General features: G+C 36.1%; 1 protein-coding gene across 1 annotated transcript; it reads right to left on the bottom strand.

The window, feature by feature from the left end:
- Positions 1-218: 218 nt before the first annotated feature.
- LOTGIDRAFT_233840 (hypothetical protein) lies at positions 219-21491 on the bottom strand (the record flags this gene model as incomplete). Its single annotated transcript, XM_009060769.1, has 17 exons — positions 219-2317; positions 3103-3699; positions 4249-4275; positions 4849-5001; positions 5346-5591; positions 6352-6541; positions 6950-7081; positions 7931-8020; positions 8678-8876; positions 9519-9650; positions 10153-10379; positions 10864-10968; positions 11671-11851; positions 12286-20359; positions 20892-20981; positions 21135-21257; positions 21449-21491. The coding sequence occupies 17 exons, from the start codon at positions 21489-21491 to the stop codon at positions 2139-2141; spliced, it is 10788 nt and encodes a 3595-aa protein (XP_009059017.1). The 3' UTR covers positions 219-2138.
- Positions 21492-22022: the final 531 nt, after the last annotated feature.

The following is a 22022-nucleotide window of genomic DNA, read 5'->3' as shown; positions in this document are numbered from 1 at the left end:
GCCATCCGAAATTGCACCCTGTATGGTAGCCATCTTGAATTTCAAAATGGCCGCCAATGTGGACAAGTTTTGTTAAATATCTTCTTAATTAATACAGATATCAGGCCAGTTCAATCTCCTAAACCTACATTTTGTGGCTCTTGGGATTCAACGGTGTCAGTTTTCCTACCAATTCTGGTTTTATATGATCCATTATGAAAATTCAAAAACACAACACTGAGTTTAAGTTGTTTTATTTCACAGCTGTTCGTGAATTTGAAACAAAATAAATGATACAGAAAATTATAATTAGATGCATTTTCTATGCATTAAATGGGGTAAATAAGATTAATTAATAGACACAATGATGGATAAAAGGATATAAGGATACTAAATGCAGTTTTTGTGTCTTAACATTAATCTGACATACTGCAGCTTTCGATTTGGGACTGTAATATGGTGGTACATTATTATGATTTCTATAAAGTACTTTCAGGGGATTATTTAGAAACTGCCTGAAGGGGAAGCAAAAAATGAGAGGTGTCTCTCCGAGCTTAGGTGGCCTAAGTTAGGCCTGATAGGAAGAAAACATATATAAATTATGAAAAAGGTATAGATATAATATTACACATAATATACCCAGTGTTACACTTTGAAATTAAACTAGAATTCCCTTCAACATTTTAAAACTAACTAGGTTATAACAGATTTAAAAAATAACAATGAAATCTTTCTACCACCATAACCCTTTAATCAATTCTAACATCTAAATAATATATGTCAACGAAAGTCAAATTTTAATGCGAAAATTATAAAAAATTTCAACAGGGAATTTAAACTACAAATTAATTCTAAGACTTGAGTATACTATTTGAACTTTTCTAAAATAGTTTGCAGAAATCTAGAAGTATTGCAAAGATTCAAACCCTTAAATTTTTCTTAAAACACGGTAGAGTACATTGAACAAAATTTCCTAAACATAAAATAAACCACATCCATGTCCATATTTTATTAGTCATTTATTTTTGTTTATTGTGAACGCACCAAAAAATGAAAAAGAAATGAACGGAGTTTTACATTCTACTCTTCTGCACCTTATGGCTATTGAAGACAGGCATTGTCATGCAGTGTGTAATGAGGGAAATTTAGCCAGGACAGCGACATTAGCCCAATCTTCTTCAATTTCAAAATGTCGAGAGGTCTTGAACATGAACAGTCTGTACTGAAAGTCTGGTATAAATAGAGCTAATTACTTCTAAATAAACAGTTTAAATCCATGATTTGAACAATACATAAATATCCCTGCTCGGTACTGGTAACCTGTTGCGGATAATATGGAAACCCAGATATCTGGGAATGGAATATTCCTTATGTAAAATTAACTACTATAAATTTAAAAGGACTACCCATTATGAAAGTACCTCAACTTTATCTTTAATCATATATCTCGAGGTTTTCATAAATTTTCATATCTTTTACCACATTTTTAAATAGGGTTTTTTATATCTGTATCTCAATTATTTCTGAAACACTCCATGTTTCTTAAAACAAACCATAACATATAAAACACAAATCATAGTCTTTGGCACTTGCCTCAGTCCCTTATTACTCTAATTTCACTTTCTCACATAAATCTTTTTCCCTTTCATTTCGTACACTAACCATACATTATGGCATAACATTAAAAGTTAAAAAAAATAACAGAACAAAATGCTTTTCACCTTTTAAATGCTGATTTTAGAACACATAATGTCACAAAATTATGTAAAATATGTCCATAGTTCTTCTTCATCACTTCTTAATCCCTTGAAGACTGAGTGTAAATGAAATATAAAGTTATATACCCTGAACTCCAAGTAATAAAAGTAAAAGCGTATGACGTTAACGTTGTATGATGTCACTTAGCAACGACCGGCTGCTCGGGTATATATTGTGTTAGTGTGTGGCTGGTAAACCGGCCGCTAGGGTTGAAAGGGTTAACCTCTAGTGACGTCATCATCCAGAGCTTCTGACAATATGTCACCATTAATAAACTTACTAAAACAAATGTTTCTCCGTCAATTCTATCATTTTTTTTGTCTTTCAGGAGGATTTTACACAAAATTCATGTCAAAAACACTCAGAACTAATGACAAATTCACTCAAATTTTTCTAATTTTTCAATTCCAGCGCAAAGATTTAGATCTCGGTTGAAATCGTGGCTGGCGTACATTATGGGCATGTCCCGAAAAGTGAAATCGGTTTCGATCTGGATAACCATGTCTTGGTAATAAAGGACCTGACGTTCTTCCTACACATTGAGATGAACTGGGAGTAAATCTCAGCCCTTGTTTGATTTCTGAAATAGCAAGCAGAAAATTAATTCATTCAGTATTTTTGTCAAATTAAAGGGGCTGCTCGATTAGTGAGTTCTGCGTGTTCAGGAATCATGGAATCAACAGAACATTCAAGTTAACAATTTGGAACAGAGTTCCAAAAAATAATAGTAGATGCAGACAGAATTCAAAATGGCAGAGAAAATTTTAAACGGGACATAACCTGGTTCTGTCTGTTCGATTAAGTCCAGAATTAGACTAGACGGAACCTATTCAAAACTTGCCGATCGAGCGTCACCAAAGTCTAAATCCAATGATTGAAGAGATTCTATCAGATTCCACTTGCTGCTAAAAGTTATTGGAAAATCAGTTGCTTAAAGATGTCAAACATCTCGAAACATTGAGGCCTTATTGTTATCTACTTAAAGGGATTGTAAAAAGGTTTTCTATTTTTGTCATAGGTGTATCAGGGACACGGATAGCATTGATTAGCACAATTCCATTTCTGCACAGACGTCTGTGTTCCTGCAATTCCACTTAAACTGTTTGATGACGTCACTAGCTGCAAAATATGCTTTTCCACATAAGGCTCGTCGCAATTAATGACTTCATTACTTAGTTTTTTACTTATTTCAGGAACACAGACGTCTGATTGAAAATTTGAATGATTGAAAATTAATGCTTTCAGTGTCCCTGATACATTCAAAATCAATCAAACCTCTTTACATTCCCTTTAATAAGTTAACTAAAGGGATGACAAACAATTTTTACGCAGACAACTGAAAGTGGGGAAAGTCTTCTTTTTTACCTTGAGAATCTAACGTATGCATGTATTTCTGAACATCAGTTGGATTGAGAAAGAAAATTCCACCATTCATTGGTGCAGTAAATCTCTGGTGGTAGCTGATTGGTGGATTCAAATTAGCCAATGAAAGCTTAATCAACTCTAATGCTGCATACTGACATTGAGGTGCGGCCGTGGACAAGAATGGTACATTGGCACAATCCTCACGTTTTAAAATAATGGATATTTTTAATTCGTCAAAAGATAGCACTTCTCCAGACATAGTCTTGTTACAAAACAGTCTGTACATTTGTAAAAGATAATGCCGAATTTGAAAATCAATTTCTCCAAAAGTTAAATTTGAACCAATCACAATCTGTCGTCTGTTTTCTTGTGTGATATAAATGTCCTCGCGGGCCATGGCGTAGTTGAAAACCCGTTGAGTGTTCTCTATATCACCTATTTGATAAAGAGCAGCGAATAATGATCGTAAAGTGATGGGTGTTAACAAATGTTTTTTCCGATGTTTCTCACGATCTAATTGGAATGTTTTAAGCGCAGGTTCAACAACACCTTTTGAAAGACTGGACATCACAATCTCATTAAAATGAGCTTTAAGACCTGAAAGAAGAAAACAAGAGTAAAATTAAAATCTCGGAAATGAAATGGAGTTTTATGTCCTACTTTTCTGAGCCATGTGGGCTAATGAAGACGGGCAACACCATGAGGGAAATTTTGCCAAGACAGCGGCATTAGTTTGCTCCTTTTTTATTTCCAACTGTCGAGGGATCGCTAACATGCCCATCCGTAGCACACAGGATCTTGGTTTATTATCCGAATGGATCAAAAGAAAATAAAATAAATAGCCCTTTTCAAAACAGCAAACAATATGCCAAAATTCATCTCAACTAAAGTCCCTGTTTTAACCCTTGAATGTGATCTAATATTTGATGCTGTCACTAATCGCAAAATATGCTTTACCACACAAGGCCCTTCCTGATTAGTCACATCACCAAACATTTAGTTTTATTGGAATTACAGGAACCAAAGACATCTGATTGAAACTGGAATGGTTCAAATGGATGCTATCAGTGTCCCTGATACACATGAAAAAACCCTTTAATAAATGTCTAATAGAAACTGTTCATAGAAAATATTAAAATAACTTACTAGAAAGTTCCTCAACATCTCTTCCACCTGAAAATATACAATTTTTCATTCTCAATATGTTCAACATAGCCATTGACATGCCATAATATGCTTATCCTATTGCATTGCTGAGTATATCATTTGTACTATCATACTAGGCCCACTTGACTATCACAGGATCCATTGCATTACCTATCTCCTCTATACATTATTACTGTTTTGTGATTTTCTCTTAGGTTTCCCTGGTTTTCTATTTCATGTCAGAGAAAATAGCCTGACTGAATGGAACAACTTAAATTATGATTGTCAAAAATTTTAAGCTGGACGACAAAGTGCCTCATTGTAATCGAGAAATTTCAAAATCACCCAAGTTGAAAACCCCTATACTGGACAAATATGTCTTCACATAATGAGGCGGAATCCAAATGAATGACAAGTTTCAGTTGGAATAATAGATATGCCAATAGTACTTTGAACACAAAGTGTTGCTTTTGTCTTCAGCTCATATAGCGATATGTATGTCATAGGGCTCATATTATGATATGTATGATATAGGGCTCATATTATGATATGTATTATATCATCCTTACATGACTGGCATAAAACAGTGCTTCAATTTACCTGATTCTAGAATATGTATCAGAAAAGACAAGAGTTGGAAGGCTTGATAATTGAGTTTCTTGCTAACGGACTTGACGATCAGATCATCTAAAATATGACCATATTTATCCACATCTTTTACTGTTTCTTGGTTATATTTCAGCCATTTTAAATCTGAAACAATAAGATGACATTGGTATAGTATTTGCAAACTGTCTAAAAACACACACTGGCAACATTGTTTAATTTCAGACTTTTGGCAGTGACAATCACTAGCATAGCTAAGTTAACTTTGAGTCATTAATCACTTTTAAATATTGTAAAAGGGAAATAACTCATCATACTGAATGGTAAGTAGTTTTTTTAGATCCTTTTCAATAGGTTTCATTCTTGGTTGATAATAAATAATTCTAATTTGCCTTCTAGATTGTTCATGTCCTGATACTTCCAAGCCTCTAGATCAAGGATAATATATTTCGTCCCAGAATTGTGCCTGTGAGAGTGTTTACAGAACTCACCTTCTAAGACTCTAACAGCAGCTAGTGGTATAGAAACTTGGTTACAGATCTCTAAAATATTTAACAATGGTTCGTGGATGGTGTGTGGAGAACGGCTACAGATTTTTATATCATACTGTATTAGTTGTTCTAGAATGTTAAACCCAGTAATATAATAATGTTTATTACAACAGAACTGTATTATACCACAACAAATCTGACTCAACGATCTTGTATCAAACTCCAACAACACGTTATGATTTCTTTCTGCAATAGAAATAAGAGTTTTTTTTCGTAATTTTCTTTATTCACAAATATATGAAAAGGATTTGAAAACAGGCTATAGCTTATAAAGCTCCTGTCTCTCTCTCTTACAATGGAAATGAAATGTACAGTCTAATCCCCCGGTTCCCAATCTGGGGTGTTTTCACCCCTGGGGATGTGGGACTAGAGTGTCAGGGGTGTGGCCAATACTGGCGTAGGAAAAATTTTTTTTTTGAATTTAGAGAGCACCTCACATCTTAACATGCTGGGAATGTGGATGAAATAAATTTTTGGGGGTGTGAAAGGTCAAGGTGATTGCTCCATGGGTGTGAAGGTTGAAAAAGGTTGGGAACCACTGGTCTAATCATATATCAAATCTCTGAGTGATTACAACAACAAATTTAACATGATAATCTCCAGTAACACAATATGATTTGAATGGAATGAAGAAAGTTGCATCAACTATTTAGAGACCAACCCCAATCACAAGGGGTCTTGGATTATTAACCTATTGGAACAACTAAAGGCTTTTCTACCATTCAACAATGCATTCTCAAACCATGAATAATTTTTACTCAAGCCTTTGATTATACTTTTAAACTTTAACAGAAAAAGACAAATTCTGCTCCAAAAATATCTTCAGTTATCACTATTCAAAACAATTGTCATATCTTTATGTTTTCGCTGTAATTCTTTTGAAAGGTGGAAAAAAGCCTCATTATCTTCAAAAATAAGGGGTAAAACTTCTATGTCATCAACTTACCAACTTTAACAATTTCTTGAAGCTTCTCCAGGAATTTTTTAAAAGCCTCTAATATTTTAGTCTCTGTTTTTGGTGAAGTGAGAGTATCAATATAGAGATCTATATAGTCTGTATTTCTCGGCCACGATGTGCCACACAGGTCCAGAAATATCTGGGCTAAATATTCCCAATTATATGATAACTTACATCCCTGTAATACATGTAGATAGCAAAATATAAGTGAAGGTTTTGAAATATTTGGTATTTTTGGGCTAAGCAGGCAACCCTGGACATAGTACCTTCTCCTAAATGAACCATCGATTGTCAGGCATAAAATGCAAAGATGGCGACGCCATACGGAGGAATAGTCAATCTAAATATGTGAAGGCAAACTTCATCTGATAGTATCATTTAATAGTTTCATTAATGTCAATTTTAATGATGTAAAATATGATTAATTTTGAGTCAGTGGGATTTGAAAAGAAGGCTATAAAGACGTCACGGTGGTGATTTTACTGCAGAGATACACTGTCACCATATTTATGTTTGCATTAAGAGCCTCATTCTGGATTGAATATGGTTGAAGCGTGAAGAAATCAACTGTTCAATCGAAACAAACCTGAATTCTGTGGGCATGGGAGGTCTTTTCTTCTTTCTGAAGTTCTGGAGTATCAAAATTGGTAGCTGCCTGGATCCTGGCCTCCTCACGATCAATTTCTGGTTCTTCAATTTGAGGAGCTTCATCTTTTAACTTCAATAGACAGAAATCAGAAGAAGGAAGGAAGACAAGAAATGTACTCAAATAAAGGGGAAGTAACTCTTATTAAGGAAAGTTCAGACCACAATGTTATTAATACTTGATAATTACTATTGTTGAGTAACAGTATATTAATTTAAAATTTCCTCTATTAAGGATAAAGAGTAATAAAGAGGTATTTAAGTATGAGAAGCATGTTACAGTATTAACCCTACAAAAATATCGTTCAAAAATGTCTGATTGGAAAAAAATAAATCAACAGCCCTGATATATTGGCAGAAATTGACAGGTCCAAATCTTATGCTCTAAATTTTAGACACAAATATTGCTCAGCAAACCTCCATTTTGTGGGGAATACTTGTTCTAACATTGCATTGAAAACAGTATTACAAAAGCACAGGCACAGGACAGGACAAATTTGTAAATATACAAATAATCTAGAGATGCTGATTTAGAGATGTTAATAGTAGTATAAGAGTATATAGATAGGGGGCACCTTTTATAATTTAAAAAAAAAAAATCACTTTTTTCCTAACGTCAAAACGCAATTATTTTTTTTTAAATTATAGTTAATTAACTACATATTGTCAACTGTTTGATAGGATGTACTGATTGACACGAAATAGAATATTTGTCTTTATGGATAACAATTAGCAACTTTAGGACCTTATTTAAATGTAGGATTGTGGTGTACAGGGGGTGCCGGTTTATTGAAGGTTTCCTTCTATATATTATATAGTGATTCAGTCAGGACTTTTTAAATATGTCAGAATAGAGTTATAGAGATAATGGATTGAAAGGGTTTCACTATGTAAATTTGCAAGTCTAATGGTCAAAGCTTACCCTGAGCTTTCTGACTCGTATGACATTCAATGTTTCCACCAATTCCATTTGTTTACTTTGTGAGAACATGTTGATTAGCTGTTCTAGCATCTAAAATAAGATATAAGAAGTCAAATTGTTTACAGTCGAGTACTCTTATTATACAGCCAAACTTCTGTGATACAACAAAGATGGCTATCAAAGATAGGATCTTATAATAGGATATTGATTTCCTTCAAATTCTAACAAAAATATGTGTCTCTTCTAGGGCTGCAAGGATTCTTGAAGTTCCGATTCGATACACTAAACGATACCCATCTGACGATACGATTTATTGTGATAATAATCGCAATTCATTTATTAGAAAAGAACAGAGGAAAAATAGTAAAAATATTTAAAATCATAACAATTTAGCACATGAGAACATCTAGAAGTAAAGAATTGTGAAATAAAATACTTAATTTTCGAAAACAGGAATGTTTTTTTTTACAAATGTTTTGGTGAAAATTATAATAAGATATAAAATCATGACACACAATCTGACATACCGTATCATTTGTTATTAAAGGAAGTTAAATGATTGTGCCAATGCATCGCGATTATATTTATCCAACGCAATGCATCGACAAGAAGGAAAGAATCGTGGTTCATCGGTGAATCGTTGCAGCCCTAGTCTCTGCACTGGGTTGACGGTAATATACATGGATATTTCCAAGTATATAACATAACAGCTACAAGTCATAACTAATAGAAAGACCATGTATATACCTTATGATCAAATTCAAGCAAAAATTCTTCGTTTGTTTGTTGAACCCATTTCACAGCATAGGTAAAATATTCGGCTGGGTTATTCAAGGCTTCCGTCAAGGCAAAGTTCCGAATGATTAAAGGAATGGTAAAATCTAGTTCGTTGCTGTAAATCATGACTTCAAATAACTCTTTCACAAATTTACACTCATAGAACGTCCTAAAAAATTTAAATTAGTAAAAAAAACTTTAAATCTAGAACTATCACAATAACTTTTGATGAGAAAATGGTTGTCACTGATTATGGAAACTAAATCTGAATTGAACAAGACCAAATTAGACTCCTTAATTTTGTTTACATAAGAAACAGCTTTAAGACCAATAATCACAGGTGTTCTCTAGTACAGAGTAAAACTTCAACCAATGATTATTGCTCCATAAAGTTGTGTTTATATATTGTACCTACTACTATTGGTAAATGCCATTTAACCTTTTCAACCCTAGCGACCGGTGTACCGGCCACACATCAATATAATAAATATATACCGGAGCAGCCGGCGGTTATTAAGTGACATCATACAACGTTAACGTCATACGCTTTTACTTATATTACCTGTGTTTGACTGAAAAAATGTGATTTTGGAGAAAGGCCACCTGATCAAGGCAACTTAAAAGGGAAGACAAAGCCCGAACTATGAAAATAAAATAATGAAAATCGAGTTTTATTTTTCGCTAAATATCACCCTGACCATTTGTTGCGTTTACATTGAAAAATACCATATGTACGACAAAACAATTGAGGATTTTGATAATAAAAAAAGAGATATAGATGATAGATAAAATCTAAGTGTAAGCTACTTACATTAACAAAGTGAGAATCGATTCAGGAGTGGGCTGAATATTCAAAGACTGGATAACCTCAAATATTTCCCATAATAGTTTACTAAACTCTCTTCGTTTTACACTACAGCACTGGATAAACCCGTCACAAATACTAAAACATAATAAAAGTTGAATATTTTTCAAGTATTTTTTACCTGATTGAATACAGCTTATCTCATGTTTAGGGACAAAATTCCCTGGCCACAGAAATAGATGTTGTTTTTCGATCTAATTTTCTACACCTTCACATGAAAATAAATGTTTATCATATTTTGTTGAGTCAATAAAATGAAGGGGATTTAAACGCTTGTGTCTACATAAATGAGCCAATTAATCTAACTAAAATTGTTATCATACTCAGCTGAAATTTTACTCAAATTTAAAGCAGCTATTACAGGTGTATAACTGATTGTATCAAAGATAAAAATATATCAATCTATTCCTTAGAGCACAATGTTTCTGGCATTATCACATTAATCTCCAAATTTTAACTTTTCTTGATGTGAGCGTCAATTTGAGTAAAACTAAGCTGAGCACCTTATAGGTATATGAACATTAATAGCTGTGGAAAAAGACTTATATTTCCAACCAGTGAATATGAAAATTCAACTTACTCTGCATCCAGTAGTTCCAAGTTAAACAGCACACCCAGTAGATTATGGGCTATAGGTGTATAGGTGAAGCCAAGCTGATAACAGCAAAATAATACAGGTTTTACATAATGGTGTATTATTCCATATCCAGCTCTTTCAAACTCCATAAAATAATCTACAGCATCTTTGGGTCGGTTTTCTTTAATGGCTACATGAATCTCATTGGAAATGTGTTGAGTACATTCTTCCTGGAATAATCAAGAGAGGGATTTAGCCGTCATGGAGGGTATAAATGACAGGAAAGGAAATGAGCTTCATATCATACTTTTCTTCAACTAACTGGGCTTATGAAGACGGGAAACTCCAAGCTTTAAGGACAAAAGCATTCGCCTACTTTTTCCCGATTTCCCACTGTCAAGGTATCTTGAAAATGCATAGCTTGTAGCACAGTGGCCTCAGTTTATTCCCCTCCAAACGACTTGACGTTTTTTGCTGCATTACTGACAGGTGGACACAAAGTTGAAATCTAAAGTTAACATCTCGACCTATGCCGAAATTGAACCCCAGACAATCAGGTTAGCGAACAATCACTTTACTGTGAAACCACAGCTCCCATGGAGACGGTAAGGCATTGCATAATATATGTTAATATATATTGGTTATATTTTCTACTGGCTAGAAGAATCACTTATATTTTGGTGCTAAGAATTGTCTGTAAGACTATAGACTTACCTTGCTTGGTCTCTGGTGTTTAAAATGACAATCAGTATTTCTACAACTGTTAGGATCTCTCACATAATTAAAACAGTAGGACTTTGGAATCATCTTCAATGGATTCTACAATATTAGTTAATTATATCAGATTATAACGAGGTTATTGTTTTCTTTATGTGTAACAGGTAAAACTGTTGTGAAATGAAATAATTAATATTTGTGGAGGCTATAAATTCAAAAATAATAGCATTGTGAATTTTTCATTTTTGTTAATTGCTACAATTTGAAATAAAAATCTTTCTTTTCATATCAAACATTATTTCTGAACTTTTAAAATCTAAGATTCTACATGATCAAAGTGAACTGAGAGCGACTTGATTTTCATCATGTATGTCAATACTTTGCTTAATCTAGCAGCCAAAGTTTGCAGGCCTTTGCTTACTCTGCATATGTTACCAATTCCAAGAAAATGTCCTGAGTTTTTACGTCCTACTTTTCTGCACCAGACAGAACTTGTGAAATGTTAATTTAACAATATCAGCTTCAAGATAATGGTAGCAACATTTATCCCACGATCAACAACCTCTTTTTTTTATAAAAAATTTAAAGATTGTTTTGTCACAGCAGGAGTCACCTTTTAAGATTGCAATTCAGAATTCATAAGATACCACAAATTCGATCGTTTAATTGACAAAATGTTCCCTCCCAGAAAAACTGCGTTAAGTTTTGCTTAATGATCACAGGGCAAGATTGCTCACCATTTTTAACCTTTTATTTCATACAAAACAAGTGAATAAGAATGAAAACCTATTCCACAAGAATTACCTGAATGAGAGGTGGTCCAGGTTGTTCTTTCACAGACGACTCAGGAGAATTGCCAACTTCAGGATCTAAATCCAAATCTGATGTCTTGTCCTGGTCTTCTGGTACCTTGATTTCAGACAAAGACTCATCTAAATCGTCATCCAAGATGGCTGGCTTCTTTTTCTTAGTCTCTTTCTCATTACTGAAAAATGGAAAAAGTTTTTAAGCTAACTTAACATTCTGTTAAAACGTCAATTTTTCCATCTTAAGGACTTTAGAACTTATAAATCCAATCAATATACATTATTTTGTTCGCACAAATAAACTATGTGACAAATCCACAAAACTTGGTTGGGTCTCAGGATTTCCATTATGCATTTCAAAACAAATTGGATACATAGGATGTAAATAAAGTGGTACTTGATTGGTGATTTCTGAACAGGTTTTAACTTGAGTTATTGAACTTCTGGTATATTCTAAATGTTCAGAACTCACCAATCAAGCAGCCCCCAACATGCAACATCTGTAACAAATTCCTTACATTTCACACTTGGCACCAGCTAGCAAAACCATGATATGAACAATTTTTCAATCTATTATTTATTAAACCAAAAATAATGACCTTTACCTTTTGACCTCTGCCACATATTCATCCATAAACTCGTCTTCATATTCTTCCAAAAGATCCAGTAGCGGTTCCACGACAGTCTTCTCCTCTTCCGAACTCTCTGATTCACTCTCATCTTGACTGGTCTCCACACGACTTTTGGTCTCTTTGTCTTCGTCATCTTCCGAACTTTCTTCACTGTACTCTTCATCTCTCCTGACAATCTTCGAATCATCATCATCTCATCATTATCTTCGTTTTCTTTTGAAATTGACGAACCTTCTTGATTCTTTTCAGGCTTAGCAGTTAGAGAGTTACTGCCCTTGATGTCAGAAATTTTCGAACTTGAAACATGACTTGTATCATCAATACTCTCACTTTCAGAATTAATCTCTGCCTCTTCATCAGAGTTGTTTCCCCTTTCATCTGAATCAGATCCTAACATTGAGTCCCTTAGTTCCCCTTCTTCTAAAGACGATGCAAGTTTCGATTCGAATCCGGTTTGGTCAATAGTCATAAAGGCACTTTCATCTTCTTCTGCCTTTAAAATTGATCTTGATCCAGGTCTTGATGGAGATTTTGATTTTGGAGTGTCCAGTTTTTTCATGATCTGGACTGATGGTTCAAGTTTGACATTCTTTGATCCAAAAGATTTGGTTTTTGAGATGTGGAAGTCAGTGCCTAGAGAGCTTTTGGACAGACTCATTTCAGTCCTTGGAGACTTGGCAATACAGAGAGGCTTTTCAGCAGATTTGATTGAAGATTCAATGAGTTCTGGTTTGGCTGAAGCGGCAGGATATTTTGGGGTACTGCTGCTAGCTTCGGAAAGTTTCAACTTCTTCGAAGAAAGGAAACTAGTGCCTAAAGATTCAATAAGTTTACGCTTGACTGTTATTTTGTTGACAGATGAGATAGTAGACCTGCTTGAGGTAGAGGTTATGGAACCTGAAGGCGATACAGGACACTTAGATTTCTCTTCAGCCAATAAGGACACAGACAATGGTTTTGAATTTGAATTCAGGAATCCCAAGGAAGTGCTGAAAGCTTCTGAAGATTTTTGATCAAATGAGAAGGAGGCACCAAACGTGAAGCTTTTGGACGGTTTGGAGGAGAAAGCAGATTCCAAATTCTTAAGTAACTTCTCTTTTTGGAAGTCACCCTCAGGATGAGGACTGTTTCTGACTTTTGACGTAAAAATAGGGATACTGGTTTCAGCACTTGCTGTACTTTTTCTTGCAAAAGGTGAACGAATGATCTTCGTGTCACCGAAGACAAAACCAGATTTTTCCATAACTGATCTTCCAGATTGAAGCAAACTTGTAGATTTGTTGGTCTGAAACTCAAAGGAGGTGGTAGAATCATCCTGGTATCCTTTTTCAAGAGGTGAAACAAATTCACTTTCTTCTCCTTCAGCTAAGTTTTTCTTGCTAGGGATTTTAAAGTTGGAATCAAACTTGGGTTTATGTTTTGTTGCCTTCACTGGTGATGATTTTTTCGACAGGATGGACTCAAATGAGCCAGGAAGTTCCAATACAACATTTACTTCAGCTTTCTGCAACTTTTCAGCTTCTATTTGTTTCTTCTTTAAGATATTCTGGGCCAATTTAGAAGTTGGTGCTTGAATTTCTGGACTTGGTGATTTTGGCTTCAATATGGTAACCTTTTTGGGGCTGATCATCACCTTTTTCGGACTTGTTATCTCTCTTTGGGGACTCGTTGCCTTTCTAGGACTCCATTTGATCTTTTCTGGACTTGTGGCTTTCGTACTTGCATTGTCAATCTTGTAAGTTTCAGATTCTTCAATGGGTAATCTTTTGATCCTAATTTTTCTGACTTTCTTGACTAAATTCTTAGGACTGCTGATGGCTCTCTCAAACTCTGTCAGTTCTTTAGTTGATGTGCTAGCTTGTCTCTGTTTGGTACTGCTGTCTTTTGGTTTAGCATCTTGTCGCATGTCTTTCAGGAACTGAGAGATCTCCAAAGATGTCTTGACCAAGTTGGACGAGGAAGATTTCCAGATTGATCCTTTTCTTTTCCAAACTATACCATCAATTATCAATTTCTTTTCTAATGGCTCAATCACAACTTGGGCATTCAAACTTTTGTCCATAGATTTCTGGGTTGTTTCGTTCATCTGAGTATAAGACAAAAGACTGTCGCTAATCGAAAGTGTTCTAGAATCACTCTCATCATCCAACTGTCCATGTTCATGATCTGTGGCAGTCTTAGTGTCTTCCATAGGCTCTTGCGCTTGGGAACCAGTATTTGGACAAAGTTTGGCCTCTGTAATTTGATCAAAGGCAGCCTCAACCTCTTCCAGATGTGCTTCTGAATCAGTCTGAGGATTAAATTGGGTTTGTGGATCAGTCTTATGTCCAGGTTTTGAATCAGCCAAACTCTCATCAATAGGACTAGGCTTGCTTTTGGATTGACCTTGTGGATCAGAAAGATTCAGTTTCTTCACAGCTGGAGATTTGACAGCTTGATCTAATTTTTTTTGCAGAGGCAAAGGAGAAGCACTTTTTTGTGGTGTGATACTTTTGGCTATTCTTGGACTCTTGATTTGACTCTTTTCTTTATCTGAAAGAGGAGGACGTTGGTCAGCTACAGCTGTGGCCTGATCGAGATCAGATCCTACACAAGCATCAGCAGTTTGGCGCTCTTCATCTGGTATATGTGAAAAGCTGTTGTGGACCTCCTCTGCATCAGATATCTTATTCTGGACACTGGATACCAAGTTCCTTGATGCACCTATGTCTTCATCAGAATCAGAATCCATTTTCTGACCATACAAAGTGTCCAGAAGAGATGACATATTCTCCAAGATATCTTCAATTTCATGCGCACCTTTCTGGATCTTCTGTTGGGATGTGACCTCATCAAGATTTGGATCGAAGCTCTCGAACGAGCTGATCAGTTGGAACCCATTGGATGGCAAGTTCTTGGTCGTGACATCAGTGAGGTCTATAGGATTTGAGTGATTTTTTTCTAATGCCATATCATAATACAAGGAAGAGGGACCCTGGGCAATCTTTTTCCAATGGTCATTTGCCTGCTTCTGAAGCTCTCTGGCACTGACATGTCTCTTCTGGGTTCTCACCTTTCCCAAATCGCTTGTGCTATCAGCTGCCTTCTTAACAGTATCAGTGCTGGACTTGATGAAAGTGGGCGGATCCATTACGCAAAGAACTGACCCATCATCGTTCAGAGTATAATCCTCTTCCTCATCCTCCATACTTGAGCTCATGTATTGGACACCAGTTATGCTCAAAGAATCATTTTTTTGAACGAACGAATTAGATGAAATTGATGAAATATCTGAGATTGTGTCAGCAATAGGAGCTTCATAGTTTGATTCAGATTTCGACGTTGATGCTTGATCCTTTGAGCTATTATTTCTTGACTTCTTAAGGACATCTCTCCTGAATTTTTTGTTCCATTTGACTTTGCCTCTGGATATAGGCTTGCTACCCTCATCCATTGAGCTTGACTCTTCTGATATGTCTGCTAATCCTGTTTGGAGACATTGATGTTGGTTCAGGAAAAATTTTGGTGTAGATGTGCTTGGTTGTTTACCAGTTACATCTGCCTTTAAACAAGATATCACAGATTTGCTCTTTGATATTGTTGGCGATTTTAATTTGGGTTCTTTCGGCCCAACATGAAGGGAAGATTTGGAGATACCAGCACCATCATGAAGAGAATTCTCAGGAACATCTTCAACAAACCCTGAATGGACTTCCACGACATTTCCAGATTCAAATGTTTCTTTGTTTGTTTCCGGTGCATCTTTTATTGACTGGTTTTCTTCTTGGTCCTGACAACATTGTTTCTTCTTTTGTAGTTCTTTAGCAGTTGATTCATCCAAAGAAGTTTGTTCAAACAATTCCTCAGACTCTTCAGAACTACTATCAGACAAAGCTGTGGATTTAGTAGCAAAGTCCTGAACTACACCTTCATCTGTTTCTATTGAAACAGCTTTCTCAGCATTGTGAAAATCTCTGAGATCCTCAGTTTGTGGTTTCATCAAAGAATCATGTGATGACTTTTCTGAAGCTTTTTGTTCCTTCTCATCCATTTGAATTTCCTCATCCAAATTATGCCCAGTTATTTCTTGATCCTTTTCCACCAAATCTTCAGCATCTGCAAAAAGTTCAGGAGTACCAGGTTGATCTTCTTCAGTATAAACAGTATCAGAAGCTGTTGACTCACTTGACTCCATGAACTTGTCCAAAGCCCTGGTAGTTTTCTCAGACATGGATGACTTTGGTATGCTCATCTTTATTGACTGGACTGAGCCTAGTTCAGAAGAAGTAGATTGGTTTATGAGCCCTGGACTGGTCAGAGATCTATCTTTCCTTGGTCTTCCCCTTTTCTTTTTCACATGGACTGGCTCATTGATGTCACTAGTTAGAACTTCGGGAGTGACTTTGCTGCCACTCTGTCTTCCTTTCTTTGAGGACTTTGGACTAGTTGTTGGAGACTTCTGCAAGTTTGGTGAAGCAGAAGAGTTTCTAGTGTTTTCTTTACTTTTCCGTCTTTTCCTACCTTTCACAGACGTTTTAGTTTCATCTGATTTTTGATTTCTTAGAATTTTTGAACAAATTGGTTCTTGAGTTGGCACGGATTGTAAAAGTCTTTCTGAGACATAAAATTTCACACCATTTTGGTTGCCTTTGTTATTTTCCTCAGAATTTTGTTGCACATCCATTTCGTTTTCATTTTTGGCTTCCTCTTGATTTGATTGATAAGTTTCAGACTGGTTCTCAGCTATTTCTTCATCCTTGTTTTCCAAATCATCAGTGAACTCAACAGCATCTTCAGCCAAAGAGTACAGAGTATTGCTGTCTTCATCTGATGACGACAGATGTCCTAAGATGTCACTGGCATCATCAAAGATCTGGCGTGATGAGCCGGAACTATTTTCCTGTTCACCTTCCATTTCTATATTATGAGAATTCTCTTTTGGCAGATCTTTGGGTTCAACAAGTGAATAGCGAATTTCTGAATCTGAACTGCTTCCGAGAGATGATTTAACACTAGGAACACTCTCATCATCAGAAAAATTGTAAGGATCTGCAAATACTTTAATGCTCACTATATGATCCTTTTCTTTTTTGATTTGTGTTCTGATAGCACGGACATAGATTGGTTCCCCTGCAATAGTTCGAGTATGAACCAAGGCCCTTCTCATGACCACAACAGGAAGTACAATAGAGTTTAGGTAGTTGCAAGGAACTGTTATTTTCTTGTTCAGGACATCTTTGAGCTGGGGAATTGAGTGCTCATGCATTTCGTGATCAACTTGGCCATTTTCAGTAGCATGCTCATCATCAGAATTAGCTGAGTGTGGTTCTTCTGGCTGTACCATGGACGGTTTTGCAGCTTTATATTTTTTGACTCTAGGAACAATTTCAGGTCTTTGAGGAGAAGATTCAAGATCAACTTTATCATCTGTAATCACTTCCAATTCTTCTACTGATGTGTTCTCTACTAATTTTGATTTTGCAGACATGAACTTCTTAATTTTAGATCCAATTTCAGAACTGTTTCCAAAATCATTATTGTTTGGCCCATGCACAGCTAATCTAGCCTTTACCAATTTTTGGATTCTTACTGGAACTGATGGCTGATGAGACTCAATCTGTTCTGTGGAATCCAACGTTTGCCCTGATGGTGGTGGGTCATGACAAAGTTCCTCATGGTCCACTTGAGATATCTTTTCTGGACCACCAGAGCCTCTCATTGTTTGAAATTTTGATTTGGATGACTTGGGTGATAGAGATGTTTTTGACATTGGAGATATGTTGGTAATTGGAGATTTCTGCTTTTTAAGTGTTTTGGGACGTGTATAGTGGCCCTCCTTCCCATCATTTGCCAAAACTTCCGCCTGGTTTTGTGATTCTACAGGCAACTCTTTGGAAGCCTTTTCTTTGGCCTTTGCAGATCTGTATTTCCTCTTGGGAAAACCTCCAAAATTGGGCTCTTTGACATTGATGATGTTCAGTACCTCTCGAGGGGTATCACTAGAAACTTTGCTTTTCATCTCCGTTATCTGTCCAATTTTATTGGTTTGCATTTTTGTTGGTGATCCACTTTCTTTCGATCTTTGAGACTTCTTAAGATCTTTGGTGTCTTCATGAATATCCTTCTTTGATTTAGAGACTTTTGGTGATTTTTGTGTTTTCTTGAAAGGTGGACCTGAATGCATCTTCTTAACAATATCAGGATCATCATCAAGGCCTTCATGAATTAGTTGAGACTTTTGAGCTGCATCTCCAGAAACCCTTTCATATTCTTCCAGGTCTTCTGTTTCTGGCTCCGCAAATGGATTGACAACTGATGCAGTTTTTTCAGAAGAATCAGACAATACAACTACTTCATCATCTTCGAATCCATAACCTTGATTGTCTTCTGATTCAGACTCCAGAGCAGACTCTTCCTCCATTTCAGCATAATTGACATACTCTTCCAGATTCTCATCTTGCACAGCATCCACATCCTTGTCTAGTTTTTCAGGCTCATCCTCATCATCCTCAGCATCAAACAGGTTGTCACTTTCTTCACAAGTCTGTTCGTAGAAATCTTCGTAAGGTTCTTCAGCTGTTCCTCTATCAACAGAATCATCAATAAAAATCGCTGGAACTTCAGGAAGAAACCTCTGATCATCCACAGGGTCTTTAAACGAGTACAACTTTGCGCCTGGCTTAACCGACAAAATTTCTTTTCCTCTTGATTTTTGTGCTACTGATGAACCCTTTCCAAGCTTCCTATCCTTGGAAAATGACCTGCCTGCTTTTGGAGCACTCATTGATCTCTTTGGTGATGGATTGGGTTCTTCAAAACTGACTTGGCTCGTTCCATAAACTGCTTCAGTTGAGAAGTTCAAAATATCCGGAGAAACCATCTGTGGATCCCCACAAATAGAAGATTCATAATCAGACATAATGCTGTTGTGGATGGCCCTCTTCAGAATCTTTTTTGATCGTAGCATGGATGGCTTCAACCTCTTAGTCTTCTGCTTGGCAGCAATTCTATGCATCTGCTTTGAGACTTTAGCTGGAGTCACTAAGAACTGACTAAAAGGAACAGCTCTGGTAGGATATTGCATTAAGCTTTCATTGTCGCTTGATTCCGTAACTATGCTTATCTCTTCCTGTGCTGGTAAATGCTTCGGTAATCTTTTTTTCCGTTTAGGTTTCGGTTTCCTAAACTCATTCATGTCCACTACCAAGCAATCATCTGCTATGCTGTGTTTTGTATGGGCTGCATGCCTGGGCTTTGGTGGAGGAACTTCCTCTGGCACTTCTCTGGAGTAATCTATCACTTCAACTGCATCACTGCTGAAGGATCGGACTGGTGGGTCAGTCGTGGATTTGCTTTTCTGATATTTACTTTTATGAACAACTGGCGCTTTTTCATGTACTCGATATGAGCTATAGTGTTCCTCTGGATGGAAACCATATGGATGCCTTGCCCATGGCTCTGCCTTTGGAAAATATGGACGTCTAGGTTCAGTGTAGAATGGTCCTTTATATGGATGACCATACTTCCCCCGAGGTTCATCCATTCTTTGCATCTCATACTCAGCTCTTGTCATAGTCTCTGGTGGGCGTGGTCTGGCTGGACCAGATCTCATATATGCTGAATTATAAGCAGGGTAACTTTGCTGTCCATATTTAGATCTGTAATCAATTGTTCTTCTTCTGTCCATTTTAAAACCAGGGGGGCGTCTGAACACACCACCAGTTCCATATGGCTCTGAGTATCGGGGATCAATCTGTGGGGGCATGTATCCCATTTCTTCTGGGTAATATGGATATCTTGATTCTTGCCACCTTCGATACTGAGGTGTTTCGTAAGGATTCCTTGGATAAGGTTCATAATCCACGTAAGGATCATATCCCCTTCCAGGCTTAGATTCTGAGAGAGGAAATCCTCGTCTTCGAAGATCATCTTTATCACAAACATCAGTGAAATATGATTTGTCAGATGAAGGTCTCTGCTCTTCCTCACTTGACGAACTCCCTGCACCTTTTTCATCCCCCGATAGAGTCATCACTGGTCCCCCTTCATCTTCGCTGCCTTCTGATTGGTCAGAATCTGAAACCATAAATAAAGATTCTGTACACCCAAAGATCTGCTCCTTTAAAGGAGAGATCTCTGTCTACATCAAACTGTTGGATCACAAAAATAGAGTGCAAAAAAAGTATGCTAAAGCTGCGATTAGATGTGTCCTGAATTAATCTGAGCGAGACGAAGATATATTTTTCAAACCATAGTTCTCATTGCACTGGCACCTGCATCTTCACAATATCAAGCTATCACAAACTATGTCAAATAAAAGCTTTACATTGTGAAGATGCAGTACCTGTTGCTCTGGACCAGGGTTTTTAAAGTAAATGAACCAAAGCACCATGAACATAGTGGGACACTACTGGTGGGAGGGAGGCAATTGGGTGTAAATGGCTGAAAATTGAACTTGTTGAAGTTTTTTTTGAGACTCAGTTCCTTTTCAGCCTTCATTAGTCCAATCCAGAGCAGGTCAGTAGGAGTTTCCCTGGACTACCTCTCCTACAATTTCTATTTTCTGTGCATGAAGCAGACACCCCTCAAAGATGAAGATTGAACCTACCCTGTTTAGACTGGTAAGGACTAGTAAAAGTGTCTGTGATACTACTTGGAGCATATTTTGATGGTACTATCTTATTTGAGGATTTTGGGGCTGAAACAAAATGGCAAATGGAAAGCTTTAGGTATTTGTAATTCAGATCTAAAATGTAATTTTATCAAAAATAAAAAGAATTGTCAAGAAAATTAAATTTCCACAGCTTTTCAACTTCATCAGGATTTAGAATCAAGCACTGTTCTTACACACCTGATAAGGTTAAGGAGGACATCAGTGATGCCATGAGGGAAATTTGACTAGATGGTAACAGTTTCTTTTTTTTTCCTATTTCAATTTGTGGAGGGAACTTTAACGCCATAGCCTGTATGAAAACTAAAGAAGTACAAGATGTATATACATGTACTATTTCTGTCATTTATTGACTATTGCTTTAACCTATTCTTGTTATCCAACATCTTCTCGGTAATTAAGCACCGTCATGCCAGCCATGTCTGGAAAAAAAAAGCTAAATCAAACTGACTCTTTTCAGAACTTTCATCCTTCAGAATAGAATGTTAACTGACCTTGCGGGGAACCATAATAATTATCTGTAATACTATTAGTCATGTTTCTATGTGGTACAATGTTAGGAGCTGAATAGGTGGCTGAAAAGAAGATGGGTAACCGTTAAATCACTGACCAACTTTTATATGGCTTCATGCATTTATAAAGTGCAACAATCAGCATTTTCTTGGGTTAATTTGGACATGGAATATATGTAAATAGTTTTCAGAAGTACTAAAGCTGTACGAAACAGCAAATAAACAACTCTCAAATTCTATCTTCCTTCACGAAATTTGAGGACAGTATCAGTATTTATTATAGTGGAAATGTGCTCTAGTGATAATGTCCCTACAACTTCCTTTCATTTTTGTTAAAAAATGAATTAAATCAAATAGTTTATAGGTACTTAGGGGCTGGGTAAAATGATCTAAATAATTCATTACATGTCGAAGTTACATTTTCTCCACTGTACCCGCAAGAATATATACCTCTATGATGCAAAAATAACCAATGAAATTAAGAATTTTGGCATGTTTTTAATTTAGTATTTACAGGGTTTCTGGATTAAATTATTTCGATTATTAATCGATTATT

Source organism: Lottia gigantea (genome assembly GCF_000327385.1).
Source record: "Lottia gigantea unplaced genomic scaffold LOTGIsca_44, whole genome shotgun sequence".
NCBI lineage: Eukaryota > Metazoa > Mollusca > Gastropoda > Lottiidae > Lottia > Lottia gigantea.
The sequence above is the reverse complement of the archived record's forward strand: the minus strand, read 5'-3'. Positions and strand labels throughout refer to the sequence as shown.